The sequence below is a fragment of the Colossoma macropomum genome, unplaced genomic scaffold, assembly GCF_904425465.1.
Source record: "Colossoma macropomum unplaced genomic scaffold, Colossoma_macropomum, whole genome shotgun sequence".
Classification (NCBI taxonomy): domain Eukaryota; kingdom Metazoa; phylum Chordata; class Actinopteri; order Characiformes; family Serrasalmidae; genus Colossoma; species Colossoma macropomum.
In genome coordinates, this window is record NW_023494807.1 from 28,021,651 (window position 1) to 28,036,980 (window position 15,330).

Here is a 15,330-nt window from a genome sequence, read left to right on the forward strand (position 1 = left end):
TTCAGACGTCTGGTTCCTATCACCACCACTGTCAATTGTTCTGACCCAGTAAGTGTCTCTTAACCATTAAATTATGCAGAAATTATATATATATATATATATATATATATATATATATATATATATATATATATATATTCATTTTCTCATTTTTGCTGAATCCTGCACATTTTGTTCAGGAATTTCCTCCAAAGCTAAAGGAGATTGTTTCATATTAAGGTGGACTGCAGCGGTGAGGTCACCTCTCCGTACTGCAGCTAGCAGCTACAGTGGGGCTTAAATGGTACTCAGCAGTGTCAAACATGGCCGTCGAACGGCTTCCCTGCCCGCTCTCAGTGTCCCAGCGGTCCCTCTTAAGTGCTAAGCTCTGTCTGAGAGGGCCGGCGCTTTTAAAAGCTTCACTGTTCTGAAGCGCTGCAGTGATGGACAGTGTCTAGTTGGCGTGACACTGAATGGAACGGTGCCAGGCTGAAATCATTTAATGCTCGAATTGATGTTTCTACATCCTACACCAGCCATGATATGCTAGTGGCTTTACTGCTCCATTGGCGTACTGAGTCGGAAGTGTTTCATGCATGGTGATACACCAGAGATCATCAGTGGTTTGTGAAATTTGTTGTTTTTTTACAAGAACATTCCGGTATTTTTCCATCTGATATCTATCTGCCACATCTGTAGCGTGCAGTCGAGTACATGGGACAATAATAATGAGACTTTTACCTCAAAACAACAGACATTGCGCTTGAACAATACAGAATCTCATACCAAAGCGGTTCTTGTGAATTCTTACCAAATTTTTCGAACACTGAAGCAAAAGAATAAGAAAACTGTTCAGACTGCTTTTGCTTTCATTGTTTTTGCGATATCCATATCCACAAATTCTTCTGGAAAACTAGTCCCATCTCTGAATTAACAAATGATTGTATTCAGTAATTCATAGTTTAATCATTGTGATGTGAACAAAGTTATTCAGAGTGGTTTGGTGTGAAACGGTTCATTGTAGAGAAACTTACAGCCTCAGATTTCTTTACAGTGGCGGTGATGGGAACCAGGAATCACAATGACTACAACACAAATATAGCCATTTTATTAACTATCGAGAACCACCAGTGAACCTTCAGGTGTGTCCAGAGGTTTTACATGTAATGTAATGATGGTAAAATAGTGATAAATCTGAGAAAATAAGTTTTCTTTGGGGACTATTTTGCCTTATAACACCCAGCATTACTTAAAATGAATTTGCGTTTGGCCAAAACCTTCTCAAAACTATTTTAAAACAACGACTCAGGCATCATACAATGTATTTGTAACCATTTCACGTAATAACTTTCTGTGAGGGAGATTTTAGAAGCCAGATATCTGGTTCCTATCACCACTGTTGTGAATTATTCTGACTCAGTAAGCTTTATAAGAACGGTGCATTTCACATCAGAATGAATGACACTGAATGACTGAATGACCAAATGACTGACTTCACACTGAATGACTTTGTTTGTGCAGAAAACTTGAAAAGTCAGTGGAATTTCCCCTTAAGTTCTCAAAGAATTCATGAAAGCGTCCCATAAGTGTTTACTTATCCCAGCAAACATGCCCCCATTGGTCCACTGAGAGTTGACTGTGGGTGGTGTGGGCATTGACAAACCCACACAAAACCCACACCAGCCTTGCATAGGCTAGCACACACTGGACCTGCACCACCATAGGCCCTTTTCACAAGAGACAGAAGTGCATAAACTCTGGGTAAAACATTATAGCATTTGCCACCACAGAAGGTGTGTCACTTTAACTTTGTCATAGTTGCCAAGATTTGAACTCGAGGGTGTGTCCAGAATTGTTGGAGAAGGAAACACACAACAATGTGGGAGTTCAAACTAAATAAAAGACTTAAATTCTTCATGGAAAAATTTCTTCACAGCTATCAAGGTACAGTAACGTCAGCTACAGTAACATCTACAGAGTGATGAGTGATTTTACAGAGTGATTTTACAGGTGAAAATAGCTAATTAACCGTAACTAAAATGCTAGATGAGCCATGTTAGCTGGAGATGTTGAAGCAGCTTACTAACAATAAACTAGTTAGCGAAAAGCTAAAGACGCACATATTCCAGCAGGGGGACTGTGGAGTTGTGGTCCATAGTGCCACTGTAAATGTTTCACACAACCTTCGACTCCAGTGAATGAACATTTACTCCCCACTGAGGACTCGCTCTCTCAGATACCGACCGTTTTTGAGAGAAAATGAAAACTGTTCCTCTGAAAGCGGCTGTAGCAGCAACTTTAAAGCACGAACTGCACATTAACGTTAACATTATTTAGTAGCAGTGAAATGTTCTTTTCATCTGTATGTTTGTTCCTATGTTTATTGCACAAACCTATTTTACTCTTCTCATTGTCAGCTGACAAATCTGAAACTTTTGCTTCGAAATCGTCAGTAAGCCAAAGCTCTACTCGTCATTGTTGTTGCTTTAGCAGAAGCAGTGCTACCCCGTAACGACTACTTCCAGCAGAAAAAATGAAATGTGAAAAGAGCCTATTCCGGAATGTCTCCTACTGCAGGCTGATTGTGGGTAATGCAGTCCTGCAAAAACAGACACAAGCCCTGCGTGGAGTAGCTTATGGCCCACACCACCACCGAATGTGGCCCACTGAGCTGTGAACGTGGACAAACCCACATGAAACACTTGCTTAGTTGATCACTCTGGAGACCTAATGGTGATCCTCCTAAAATTCATTAGGAGAAATTGCATTAGACAAAAATTAGAGATGAGAGATTAGTTGCTGATGAAGATGAGTGTTAGTGTCTTGGCAAATCTGAGCACAATGTGTGACTTTTGAGATTAAGATTTATTTGATCTTTGGAGCTCCCTGTTAAAACTTAAGAGGAGACACGTGAGACTGGGCTCTTTTCCCAGGAGAAACATCTGAGCAGCAGGAAACTTAACTCTGTGTTTCCATCTGATCTCAACCATCATTAAGACGAAATTTCTTCTTAAAACTCATTTATGCAGTTTTTCATGAAGATTCTGACATTGACCAGTGTTTTCTTATTTAGGATTTGTTCTTAGGCAGGAACAGAATCTACTCACAATCAGGAGCACAAAGGTGTGAACAATTCTGCAGTTTAAGGACACGTCATGAATCTGACGTAGACTTTGTCTTAGAACCTTTCTCAAAAACAAATTTAAGAAAAACTTAGGAAGATATTGGTGAATGAGGCCCAGTGTTGTCTAGCAGAAACTACAGAGATATAAGAGAGATCTCTGTTTTGATTTCTCTTTCCTTTAGGCGATGCAGGCTTGCTTACTGGGATGGAATTCAGCAATTTCCCACTGGCTTCAGTGGGTTTTGAGTTATTTTCTAAGAGCAGGGAAATACGTCATGATTGTCCTTGGTAATCGACCGTGCTCTACAGATGGCAGATTAGGCTGAAAAACACTGTAGTATTTTTTTTCAATCTTCCTTGTCTTATTTGTATCCTAACTGGTCCAGTTGCTCAGAGGAGGATGGGTTCCTCTTTAGAGTCTTGGTTCCTCTCAGTGTTTTTGCTTCGTCTTAGGGAGTTTTTCCTTTTGAGAGTTGGTTCCTCAGTGGTTCTTCCTCATGCTCTTAGGGAGTTTTTTTGGTTCCTCAGTGGTTCTTCCTCATACTCTTAGGGAGTTTTTTTGGTTCCTCAGTGGTTCTTCCTCATGTTCTTAGGGAGTTTTTTGGTTCCTCAGTGGTTCTTCCTCATGCTCTTAGGGAGTTTTTTGGTTCCTCAGTGGTTCTTCCTCATGCTCTTAGGGAGTTTTTTTGGTTCCTCAGTGGTTCTTCCTCATGTTCTTAGGGAGTTTTTTTGGTTCCTCAGTGGTTCTTCCTCATGCTCTTAGGGAGTTTTTTGGTTCCTCAGTGGTTCTTCCTCATGCTCTTAGGGAGTTTTTTTGGTTCCTCAGTGGTTCTTCCTCATGCTCTTAGGGAGTTTTTTGGTTCCTCAGTGGTTCTTCCTCATGCTCTTAGGGAGTTTTTTTTGGTTCCTCAGTGGTTCTTCCTCATGCTCTTAGGGAGTTTTTTTGGTTCCTCAGTGGTTCTTCCTCATGCTCTTTGGAGTTTTTTGGTTCCTCAGTGGTTCTTCCTCATGCTCTTTGGAGTTTTTTGGTTCCTCAGTGGTTCTTCCTCATGCTCTTTGGAGTTTTTAGGTTCCTCAGTGGTTCTTCCTCATGTTCTTAGGGAGTTTTTTTGGCTCCTCAGTGGTTCTTCCTCATGTTCTTAGGGAGTTTTTTCATTTAGCATCTTGGTTCCTCTCAGTTGTCCTTCTTCATGCTCTTAGACAGTTTTCCCTTTTGAGTCTTGGTTCCTCTCAGCGGTTCTCTTGCTCTCATGGGTGTTTTTTCCTGATACTGTCTCCCTCTATGGTGCTCACCCTCTAGGGTCTGCACCTATATTTCTGCACAATTTGCAAAATTGTCTGTTAGAAAAAGCGCTATCCCAACAAAACTGGATTTAATTGAGCTGAATTGAATTGCATGCTGATGATACAAACTCTGTGTTGTGTCAGTTGGGTTCATGTGAACTGTGTTATTTATAATTTCTTTTGGCAAAATCTGGCCAAAAATGACCAACACGCAATGGTTTGATTGCGTATTTACAGAAGACCCGGTGGTTGCAACCTATTCAGAGAGAGTTTACCACAAACTGACACAATCCAATATTGATTTCGTTGTTGTAGGGGAAAGACTCGAGGGTGGTTGCCATGGTGCTGAAGGAGCTACCAAGTAAAGCATCCTCAGATGGAAACCCCCTCCGCAGCGTTACAACCAAGGTGGGCTGAACACATACACCCACCAACAGGAAGCACCTAGCACTTCCTTTAATGATTAAAGATGACCTAGTTCTCAAGGGCTAGGTGCTGCCTGCTTTGAATATAGATTAGTGTTTCCCTTCACACATAAACATGTGTGAAAGACACGCTAACGTCTTCATTGGCTTTTGTCATTGGCTAATATGAGCTGCTGTATGGGGTTCGGACAAATTTGGCGATGTTTTTAGTTATGTCCATTTTTATATCCCGCATCCGTGAAGATGGGATGGTCCAGGAAATTTGCCTTATCAGTCAATACTTTGAGGCACCAAACCTATAAGCTCATACTCTTCCAGTGAATGAAGGGAGATAATGTGAGCATCACTCCCCATAAGCAGCAATTTTCATGGTACATTTTTGTTCCTTGTTTGCATGCCAGTGTTTTTCTGTATGTTAGCCAAAGCTGAATGTTGATGTTGTTTGCTTTTGTGTATGTGGCATTTGTCTGGGATTCATGTAAGAAAACAAGTGTTGTTTTCTACACAGGATGTTGACTCAGTTGCGGATTTTCCTGCTCAAAGACCTAAATTTTTGGCCAAAACCTGAACGAACGGACAGACTGGGCCAAAAACTGCAACATGACAGCAAATGAAAACTATTTATGTAAAAGAGAGCGGTTGGTCATCCATGCCAGTGAATTCCTTTAGTTTACCTATACTTATTTTTTAAGTTCTTTTCCATTGGCCCACATTTCCACTGTTGCTCTACTGCTGCTCAAACGGTTTAAAAGTGTCTGTGCTGATTAAACAAACAGTGCTTTTAATCACTATTCCTAATTTTCATTACCATTAGAATTATTTTTAAAATCTTCGGCTGTCTTTACACAGTGAAACTTTCATTCAACTTTCATTGCTTGAAACCTACATGAAACTAAATTGCACTAGTGTTGCATAATATAAAGTGTTATGCAACTCACTTGAAACTGAGCCACAAGAGTTGCAAACATCTCAATTTCATGTTTCACTAAACAGCCAGTCAAAACAAAGGTAACACATCATGTGATCACATTTACCGACATACTTTAAACCAAATCAATGGACGAGAAAATAAGGCCCAATCCCATTTCACCCCTCACCCCTACCACTTAGCCCTCTGTTTTGCGTGTTCACATCTAGGGTTAGGGTGTCCCAATTTTTGCTGAGATAGAGGGGTAGGGCGAAATGTCAGGGCTACATGGCCCTCCAAACGGAGGTTTTTCAGAGACACATTCCAAACAGAGAGAAAAAAAAGAAAAGCCGGCAAGATGGCTGCGCGAGTGACCAAAGAAACCCACAAATGTGAGATTTTTCTCCTTTAAAAAATTACGATAACCACTGTATTATCTTAGTTTAATATTATTTCAATGTATTATGGTCGTTTTCTTCATATCAAGCATAAAAATCGCTAATAGCATGCTAATGTCTCGGTAGCTAGCTAGCTAAATTTCCTGTTCCATCTTAAATAGTCAGCAGTTCTGACACCTGAAGCACCAGAATGTAACTGCTGCACCATTTAAGGTGGAACGGGAAAATTCAAACAAGAAGCTGGTGAATATCTGACTTCAGTTTCGTATCACCAAAGAATTAAAGGTGGACGATGATAAATAATAGTCTTATAGCCCTTCTTTGAAGGCATATGATGCCCTAAATGTAACTGAAACCCAGCAGTGAGTTGGCAGAGCTTTTCCTTTCTCTTCTATCACTGAAGAGGGGCCAGGTTGTCTACAGAGCAGCGCTAGTAGCCTGTTAATGAAGTGATATTCTTTATTATTTGAGGGTCCCATTTCAACAAGATTTCAACCACTACCCCTTGTAACTCAGTTCCAAGGGGTTAGGATGACACTCAAAAACAAGGGGTAGGGGTAAAAATAAGAAATGGGATTGGGCCTAAAACATTATTGGGTGATTGAAAAGGAGCTCCGCCCAGTTGACTCAAAGTCGGTAATTTTTCATTTTGTCAGTTTTCTGAGCCGTGAAAACAGACTTGAACTTCTCAAAGCTCAACACAGCTGTGTTAACTAGCTGTATTAACTTGCTAGCTAACGCTCATAGCTGTTTGTTTTTAAACGCTTGTGCCAGCATTTATTGTTAGTGTGATCTACACAGCTAGATTCATTTTCTCTTCTTTTTATGTCCTCTAATTTTACACAGAGCTTAGATTCATTTCAAATGATGAAAATTACTACAGAAGATTAGACTGAGATGCTCTCCACAATGAACTTCTTGTGCTTTCAGGATGAGTCAGATATCAAGTAAACTATAACCATAATGGCTATTTAAACATTAATTTTCAAATACTTAACAAGCACACATCAGATAAATATGAAACTTACACACATAAAATAAATATGCAAATTACAGATAACTTTATAGCAAGAATGATATGGTGGATCGAAGAAAATGTGCTGCTAATTTGGCTAGCTAATGAAATAATTGAATGTGCAGTGCAATTTTGCTTTGCATATTTTATTTTGTTAAATTGCACAAAAATTGCATTGAAGGCAACTCACAACATGTAATTAGCTGAATGAAAATTTACCATGTAAAGCCAAGTAAAAAATTTGACAATTCATTGTAGGTCCTTTTAACTCTATATGGATTTTTTACTTTGAAACTGACATCATCAATTTTTTTTATTTTGAAATGATCACACTCTTATATTTGTGGACAAGAAGCAACACATGCACAGCCAAGATCGGCCATATGAATTATTGTATTGTAATTATTTCTTTTTTAACTGTTAATCTTCTTCACGTTTCATTTAATTTCAATTTTGGCAATATCAATTATTTGGATTTACAACATTGGTCAATTTTCAGACATGAAGCAACACATGCACAGCCAACATCAGACACATGAATTGTTTTTGTTTTACTTATTTATTTTTACCTTTAAAAGCTGAAGATGTCTGAATGTTTTATTTTGAAATTAACAATTGTTTGGATTTACAACATCAGTTAATTTTTGGACATCAAGCAGCACATGTAAAACCGACATCAGCCTCATGAACGATTTTTAGTTTATTCATTTATTTTTCAGTTTTGAAACTTCATAATAACTTTGTAAGAGAGTTTGCTTGAGTTCATATACAAGTCTTGTATTCTGTTACTATTTTTTTTCATAAAACAAAACCTGCATAATGTGATCAGGCGTTTCTCCCGAGCTAAAGGAGATTATTTTGTAGTGTGGAAAGTATGGAAATCATTTTTGATTAAGTGGAAAAGACTTAGCAGACTATTCTTAGTGGTAACCCAGAGACAGAAAGGGCTTTGAGATTTCTCGGTTTTGCTCCATTTGGGTCATGGCAGAGGGCCACGGCTTTCTCAATACATAATAATGAGCTCTACAGTGAAGAATTTGTGGGCCCTTTGTATGCTGTGAATTGGAAGTAGCACATACAAAAGGGAAAATGTGAAACGTTCAGGGTGTCTTTTAGCTACGCAAAGCCTGAGAAGGTGACATCTGAGCAGAAAGGGGCAAGAACCCTTTGGGAACATGTATCCTCCATGTGTTGGTATAAATCTCTCATTGAAAACCTTCTAAAACCTGCAGAAATGACTGATCTGTCAGAGTCTCTACGTTTATTGCCGATTTCTGTGTTGAATTATATTGAGGGGTCAGTGTCAACCCGTGTGAAGGGCATTTTTGTCCTGTTGTTTTATGCTTCTGGATGGTCAACATAAATATTACTGGCAGGTATCCAAAGGTGAAATGGATGGTATGGATTTACACAGTGTAGAGTTACGCAGCTTACGATTTACAGTGACGTATATGCAGCCCAGCACTTTTGAGCAAAAATATTGTCTGTTTTCAAAAACCCACCTAATATTATGTGTCATATTAACATTATATAAATGCTTACATTACCATTTTCAGTAATAGTGTAGAAAACCAGTATAGTGATAGATAAATGTATAAAATGATTATAATATACTAGTCCCATGTAACTTCACAAGTTTATGTAATTAATAATTAGTATGCTATAAATAATTAGTGAAAAATGAAAAGTTGGATATTTTATCTTATAAAGTGTTCATATATATTTTTATATATATAAACCATGTATCTGATTTTCAGTTTTTGACATAATTTAAAAATGCCTTTTGGCCTTTACATTTTGTGGAAATTTTATGATGAGTGGACCAAAAGAAATTGCTTAAAATGGCTCTGGTTCCACTGACTTACATTAAAAGTAAAGTATGTTTTTTACTTCTCCTGTACAGTTATCATTTTGGAGGTACATGGTTTTGTTCCGAGAGCATAGATAGATAGGTAGGTAGGTAGATAGATAGATAGATAGATAGATAGATAGATGTTGAGGCAGATAACTTGATTTAAAAAATCCTATAAATATATAATTACACTATATTATTTATCTTTGTAAAATTGTTGTCAAAATGCTTTAAATATTGAATAAAACATTTAAAAGCACCTTTGTTTGTCTAAGTTAGAGTATTTCAATTAGCATAAGTTCTTACTGCCTACAGTACTGTGCAGAAGTCTGAAACAACAGCCATTAAGTATAAGTTGTTCATTTTTCAGGAGATATTTCTGAGGAAATTAGATATAAGATAATCCACTTGCATAAGGAAGGAGAAATTCAGAGGAGAATACGTAAAAAAAAGGAGTTTTTAAAAGTTCAAAAATTGGTTAAATGGTACCAAGAAAATGGGTCTCCTAACAACTACCTGGAAGACACCAAAATTGCCCCCATCAGATAAACAGCACTGAAAGCTTTCATCTTTGAGAGAGAGGAGAAAATCAAGCTGCTTCAGATCTGAAAACATCCACAGGTGTTTCTGTCCATCCTTCCACTGTGAGAAGACGACTCAGCGCTATGGGTCTGAAAGGATGTGTAGCTGTCAAGAAGAACCTCACTGAGAAAAGGAGACAAACACAAAGGAAGATCATTTGCACTAGAACACCAAAACTGAAGATCTAAGATGTGGATGAAGGCCTCACAGACTGATAAGTCTAAATTTGTAAATTTGTAATTGGTATTATTTGGATTGTAAGAAGCAGAAAGTTCAAACAACTTCTAAGACTGAACTTCGGAGGTGTGTCTGCAGATTTCTTTGAAAAACTGAAAATGAGTCTCCTGAAAGAATGGAAGCTGTAATAAAGGTAAAGAGTGAAATACTAAACACTGAAAAATCTGATATTATGTTTAGTTGTTGAGGCTTCTGTGATTTTCTGTTAATTTTTTTTTTGCTTTTTTCTTGACACTGAAAAATGAATAACTTGTGCTTAATGGCCATTCTGGCTGGAAATTAAACAAATGAAGGGTCATCTCTGACGTTTGCACAGCACTGTATGAAACAACCAAAATTATTAAAATGAAATTGATTCCTGACTTTTGAATGTCAGTGTATAGCTTGAAAATACTGTAGTGATAGGTATGCAGAAATGTTTTGCATGACAGGTTAAATGTGTAGTTTGCATTATCACATGGTGAGATTCAGAAACGTCAACAACAGCGACGCTGGCAGAAATAGCCATGTGTTAAAGCTAGTCTTAGCTCAAGATCTAAAAATAACTGCAGTTTACCATCTCATATTAAACAGCACATGCTGAAGGCGCTGTTGGGCTTGAAAGTCAATAAACATCCTCAGGACAGTAAGAAATATCCACTCTACAAAGTCACATTGGAAAAAGGGGCCTGTTTATACTGTGTCTCAAAGGCTTTGGCTTATTTACTACAGGCCAAAATAATCCCATTTGGTCCAATAATGTTAAAATAAAAAGAGCCTTATGAGAACGAGTGTAAATATGATAAGAAAAGGCAGTCTGACAGTATTCTATCATTTTATTGTGTTTTGCAGCTGGGCAGTGAGCACCAAGAGAGCCGTCCGTTACTGAGCCCCTCCATCGATGACTTCCAGAGCGAGAGCAGGAGTGATGGAGCCACACGGCCGGTCACCTCCAACACAGCAGGTTCCTCCACTGTCATCTGTTCATCCTGCTATTCTCCATCATCTGTTTCTCCTCTCCTTTACTCCCCTCTGCTAATTAGGGCTCCACAATATATCGTTTTTTTAGTGCATCATTTTGATAAAATGTAATTTTGTGATTACATATTTAATTGTGTATTTAGTCAAAGAAATTAATTCCATTTACATTCTGTTTACATTCCATACTGATAGATTGAAAAACACATTTTTGTTGGAAAATGATAAAAACGTGGAAAAAATGAAAAACAGCACAAAACAAGACTCGACAATAACTTTCATCAAATTTAGATCATAATAAAATATCTTCTCTTCTGCTTACAGCACTAAAAAATTCCAGTGAGAAATAATTCAAGAACACTTTAGTATAGTGAACGTTATACTGGCCTTGTAATATGCTTATTAAGCCTTAACAAGCCAGTAGTTAGAAATGAACTGGCTGTTCATTACTACGTTATTGAGCAGTGACTTATCTCTTAATAAATACTCTTATTAAGCTTTATAAAGCCAGTAGTTGGTGATTACTAGTAAGCCACAGCCCTTTTATTTGTGTATTAGCTTGTTGTGTGATTACTGGGCTTAGCATATATAACAGCACAAATCAGACTGACGCTGGCTTGTTTTATACTCCGGTCCTGAGACCCTGTCTTAATACAACCAAGGCTTAAAGATTAATAAGCTCGTTACAAGGCCATTGTAGTGCCACCTATACTGAAGTGCTGTCCACGATTTTGTTATCGCCAGTGATAACTGTGACTTCTAAGGGCTAATTGTTATCGCGTTATTGGCCTTTGCAATACTGATACTGCAGCAGGCTATGATATGCAAATGAGCCCTTTAATAAATCACAACGTTTTGCTGTGTGCTGTGAGCATCTTGACCAATCACACTTCCAGTTTCCATCCTTTACAGGTCATATCACTCTGGTCAAGTCAACATATCTTTATGTAGAACTTTTTATGATGAGTTTGTCAAAAGCAGCTTTACAGAAAATCAGTTGTCCGAACCCTAAATGATGAAATGAAATGAAAAAAAAAAACAGTCAGTGGACAGACGTATTTTTAACCAATCATAACTGCTGACTACTGTTAGAGGCCAATCAGAGTAACAATGAGAAATAGATCTATCAAAACTAGTCACTGTTACTGACTAGTAACAGCGTTACAGTGTCACTGTTACAGTCACTGACTGCTGTTAGAGGCCTATCAAAAGAGAAATACACACACACACATTTTCTAAGTCGCTTATCCATTTGGGTCATCGGGGGGAGCTGGAGTCTATCCCAGCGGTCAATGGGCAGAAGGTAGGAAACACCCTGGACAGATCGCCAGTCAAATAAGAAATAGACCTATGAAAAATATAGACTTCTGTGAGAAGCTCATCATGATGATCTGTTAGTATGAATATGTGAAGAGCTCAGTGAAAAAGTGTCCATGGTTAAATTGTTTTAGTCTAAGCCCACCTTGTTCTTTGGGTTGCCCTTATACGAAGTTCAAATTGTGGTGTCCATGTCCATTAAAAGTTTGGGGGAAATTTTCTCTTTGATTTTCAGTTCACTTAAGCATGAAACAAGGACACACAGTGTGTGAAGTGGTTGCTCTTATGAAGCATCAGAAACATTTTGACTGCTAATAGCGCCCCCTTGTGGAAGGTTTTCAGTCTACTAAACATTAATGAGTGATCGTGCGAGTAAGTGAGTGAGTGATTGGGTGAGACAGTTAGTTAGGTTGATAGTCAATTTAATAGTTAGTTACAAGGTGCTTCACATCTAAAAAGGTTTATGTACCTATAGCTTTGTGTTAATCCTTTGAGTATATTTATCTTCAGCAGTCAACTTCATCCTCCATTGATATGAAGAGCAGGTTTTGCCTAAATAATGATGTTTTCTTTAAACTATTATGAAAAGAATATATCAAAATTTTTTGACCCAAAGGTGATTTAAACACCTGAAAGGTTTGAGCGCTGACATCAAAGCATGGGGATAAAATGTTTGGCTTCTGCTTTATTTCCAAAGCAGGGTTTTTATCAGATGATCCTTCGGGTTTACAAAGAAAAAAATTACATTACATTTAAAATATTAAGTTATTGCAAGCTAACAAAACAAAAAACATTTGACCGGCAGTGTATATAACGCTGTGCATGTGTGCTTATAAGCCAATGCGAAATCTTTCTGCACAGCAGTCTGAGAAACAAGTCTGAGAAAGGTGCTCTTTAGAGTCTCGATGAAACACCTCCAATAAAAGAGAAGTGAGGCTGCAGCTCCCTCAGAGACTCACTGGAGGGTTACATTCATCATCTCTGTCCTTTTTTGTCACATATATGCACTTTCGATCAGTGAAAAAAGGGCACGGTCAACTTAAGAAGTCTGTTCAAGTCTTTGAGGATCTTATCTTAAAGCTGGAGTTTCCTAAACTCTTAAAAGCTTCTTTAGAAAGCCTTAAGTACTCAGCTTTTCATTGAACTTTTACTGGTTCGGTTATGGAGCATAATGTCCCCTTTAACCTCTTGAGCTGTGGGCGTATTATTCAGTTATTAATCTTAAGACTTAGTATTCAGTGAGTATTATAAATCTAATGTGGACTGAGGAACTGAAGTGTGGATTCGCCTACAGGCCCATTCAGTTTAAAGAAATAGTTCAGTGAAAAAAGCTAATGTTGCTAACAATGACTGAAAGTGAATGGCCACCACTTAGCATTATCCAAACAGTGTCATGCTAATTAGTGGCTGATAGCTTGTCCATGTTAGCATGTTTGATAGGGCTATTCTTTAAGGCTTCACATGTGCATCTCACTTTACCAGTGCTTTTGTCTCCCAGTCATATCTACAGCGCTGGACCTGGTGGACCTGAGTGAGCCCAGTGAGCGGAGGTGGAGCTGGGACCGGAGGAGCCCCCGCGGCCCCCGAAGAGCCGGGTCTGCCAAGGGCAGCTTCTGCAGGAAGAAAACAGAGGAGACAGAGCTCATCCAGGTGGACACAGAGGAGTTCTCAACCGGCTCTTTCAATGCTGAGAGAGCTTCTCTAGATTCAGGTATAGACCTTCTGTGATGACATCATACTAGGATTGAGATGATAAGGTTCTTAATTGGTTATTGGCTTGGAGGTATGGTCCTCTGTAATTGGTACCTTAGTTGGTACCTTTTCATATCTAAGGTGTGAATACCTTTCCTTAAATAGCCGGGGTCTTCTGGTGGGCACAAAGTTTTATTACACACTTCTATAATATAAGAATAGCTAAGCCAGTTTGCACTGAAGTCCCTGTAGTTACTGAATAATATGCCTTAGAATGTAATGAGCCTGAGATTTTAAGGGGTTAAATAGCTTTACTGTGGGACCGCAGTTTGAGCTACATTGTTAAAAATGAGGGGTCAGCTCAACTCAAAATGATATAGTAACAGATTACATGCCTTTTCTTGAGTTGACTCAAGGACTCTTTCCATCACACAATCCTGCTAGACATTTTTCCTCTTAGGTATGAACCTATGGACGGCTACGGCATTGCTAGGGTTCAAGCTCACAACCTCTTGTTGGGGTGACGGCTTAGTCCACCGCGCCCCTCAGGAACACGTGAAGAAACTAGGATTTTTTTAATTCACTGGAGAAAATATTTGTTGTTTTATCTTTAAAAGATGGCATCACCTCATGTGGTGCAACTGTCTAATAATTCATCCCAACATCAGGAGACTATGAGTTTGAATCCCAGCAATACCACAGCTGTCTATATCCAGAAGCCCAAGAGGAAAATATGACAGATGGGACTGTGTGATGGAAAGAGCACCAGCTAGTGGGAAATTGAGTAAAAAAAGGTAAATTCAGTTTTGTTTATCTGAGATGCAGACCGAGAAACATTAGCTGGGAGAATTTGTGACTCAGTCAAGAAGTTTGAGTTGGTTGAAATCTGGAGTCAGCACAAGAAAAGCCATGTAATCTGTTGCTGTATCATTTTAAGTTCAGCAGACTTCTCATTTTTTACAGTGTAATTCAGTAGAGCACTCCATATACACCGATCAGGCATAACATCATGACCACCTCCTTGTTTCTACGCTCGTTGTCCATTTTATCAGCTCCACTTACTATATAGGTGCACTTTGTAGTTCTACAGTTACAGACTGTAGTCCATCTGTTTCTCTGCATACTTTGTTAGCCCCCTTTTACCCTGTTCTTCAGTGGTCAGGACCCCCACGGACCCTCACAGAGCAGGTACTATTTGGGTGGTGGATCATTCTCAGCACTGCAGTAACACTGACGTGGTGGTGGTGTGTTAGTGTTTGTTGTGCTGGTTTGAGTGGATCAGACACAGCAGTGCTGCTGGAGTTTTTAAACACCTCAGTGTCACTGCTGGACTGAGAATAGTCCACCAAGCAAATCATCCAGCCAACAGCGTCCTGTGGGCAGCGTCCTGTGACCACTGATGAAGGCGGGTGACCAACACAAACTGTGCAGCAGCAGATGAGCTATCGTCTCTGTACATCTACAAGGTGGACTGACAAGGTAGGAGTGTCTAATAGAGTGGACAGTGAGTGGACACGGTGTTTAAAAACTCCAGCAGCACTGCTGTGTCTGATCCACTCAT

At 38.8% G+C, this 15,330-nt stretch overlaps 1 protein-coding gene across 1 annotated transcript in view; it reads left to right on the plus strand.

Annotated features, from left to right (window-relative positions):
* The first annotated feature begins 4,708 nt into the window (after positions 1-4,708).
* pex5lb (peroxisomal biogenesis factor 5-like b) overlaps positions 4,709-15,330 on the plus strand; it is a 45,556-nt gene continuing 34,934 nt past the window's right edge. Inside the window, exons 1-3 of the mRNA XM_036556198.1 lie at positions 4,709-4,795; positions 10,635-10,746; positions 13,576-13,788. Of these exons, the coding sequence (XP_036412091.1) occupies positions 4,727-4,795; positions 10,635-10,746; positions 13,576-13,788 (394 nt within the window). The 5' untranslated portion in view covers positions 4,709-4,726. The remainder of the gene's footprint in view (positions 4,796-10,634; positions 10,747-13,575; positions 13,789-15,330) is intronic.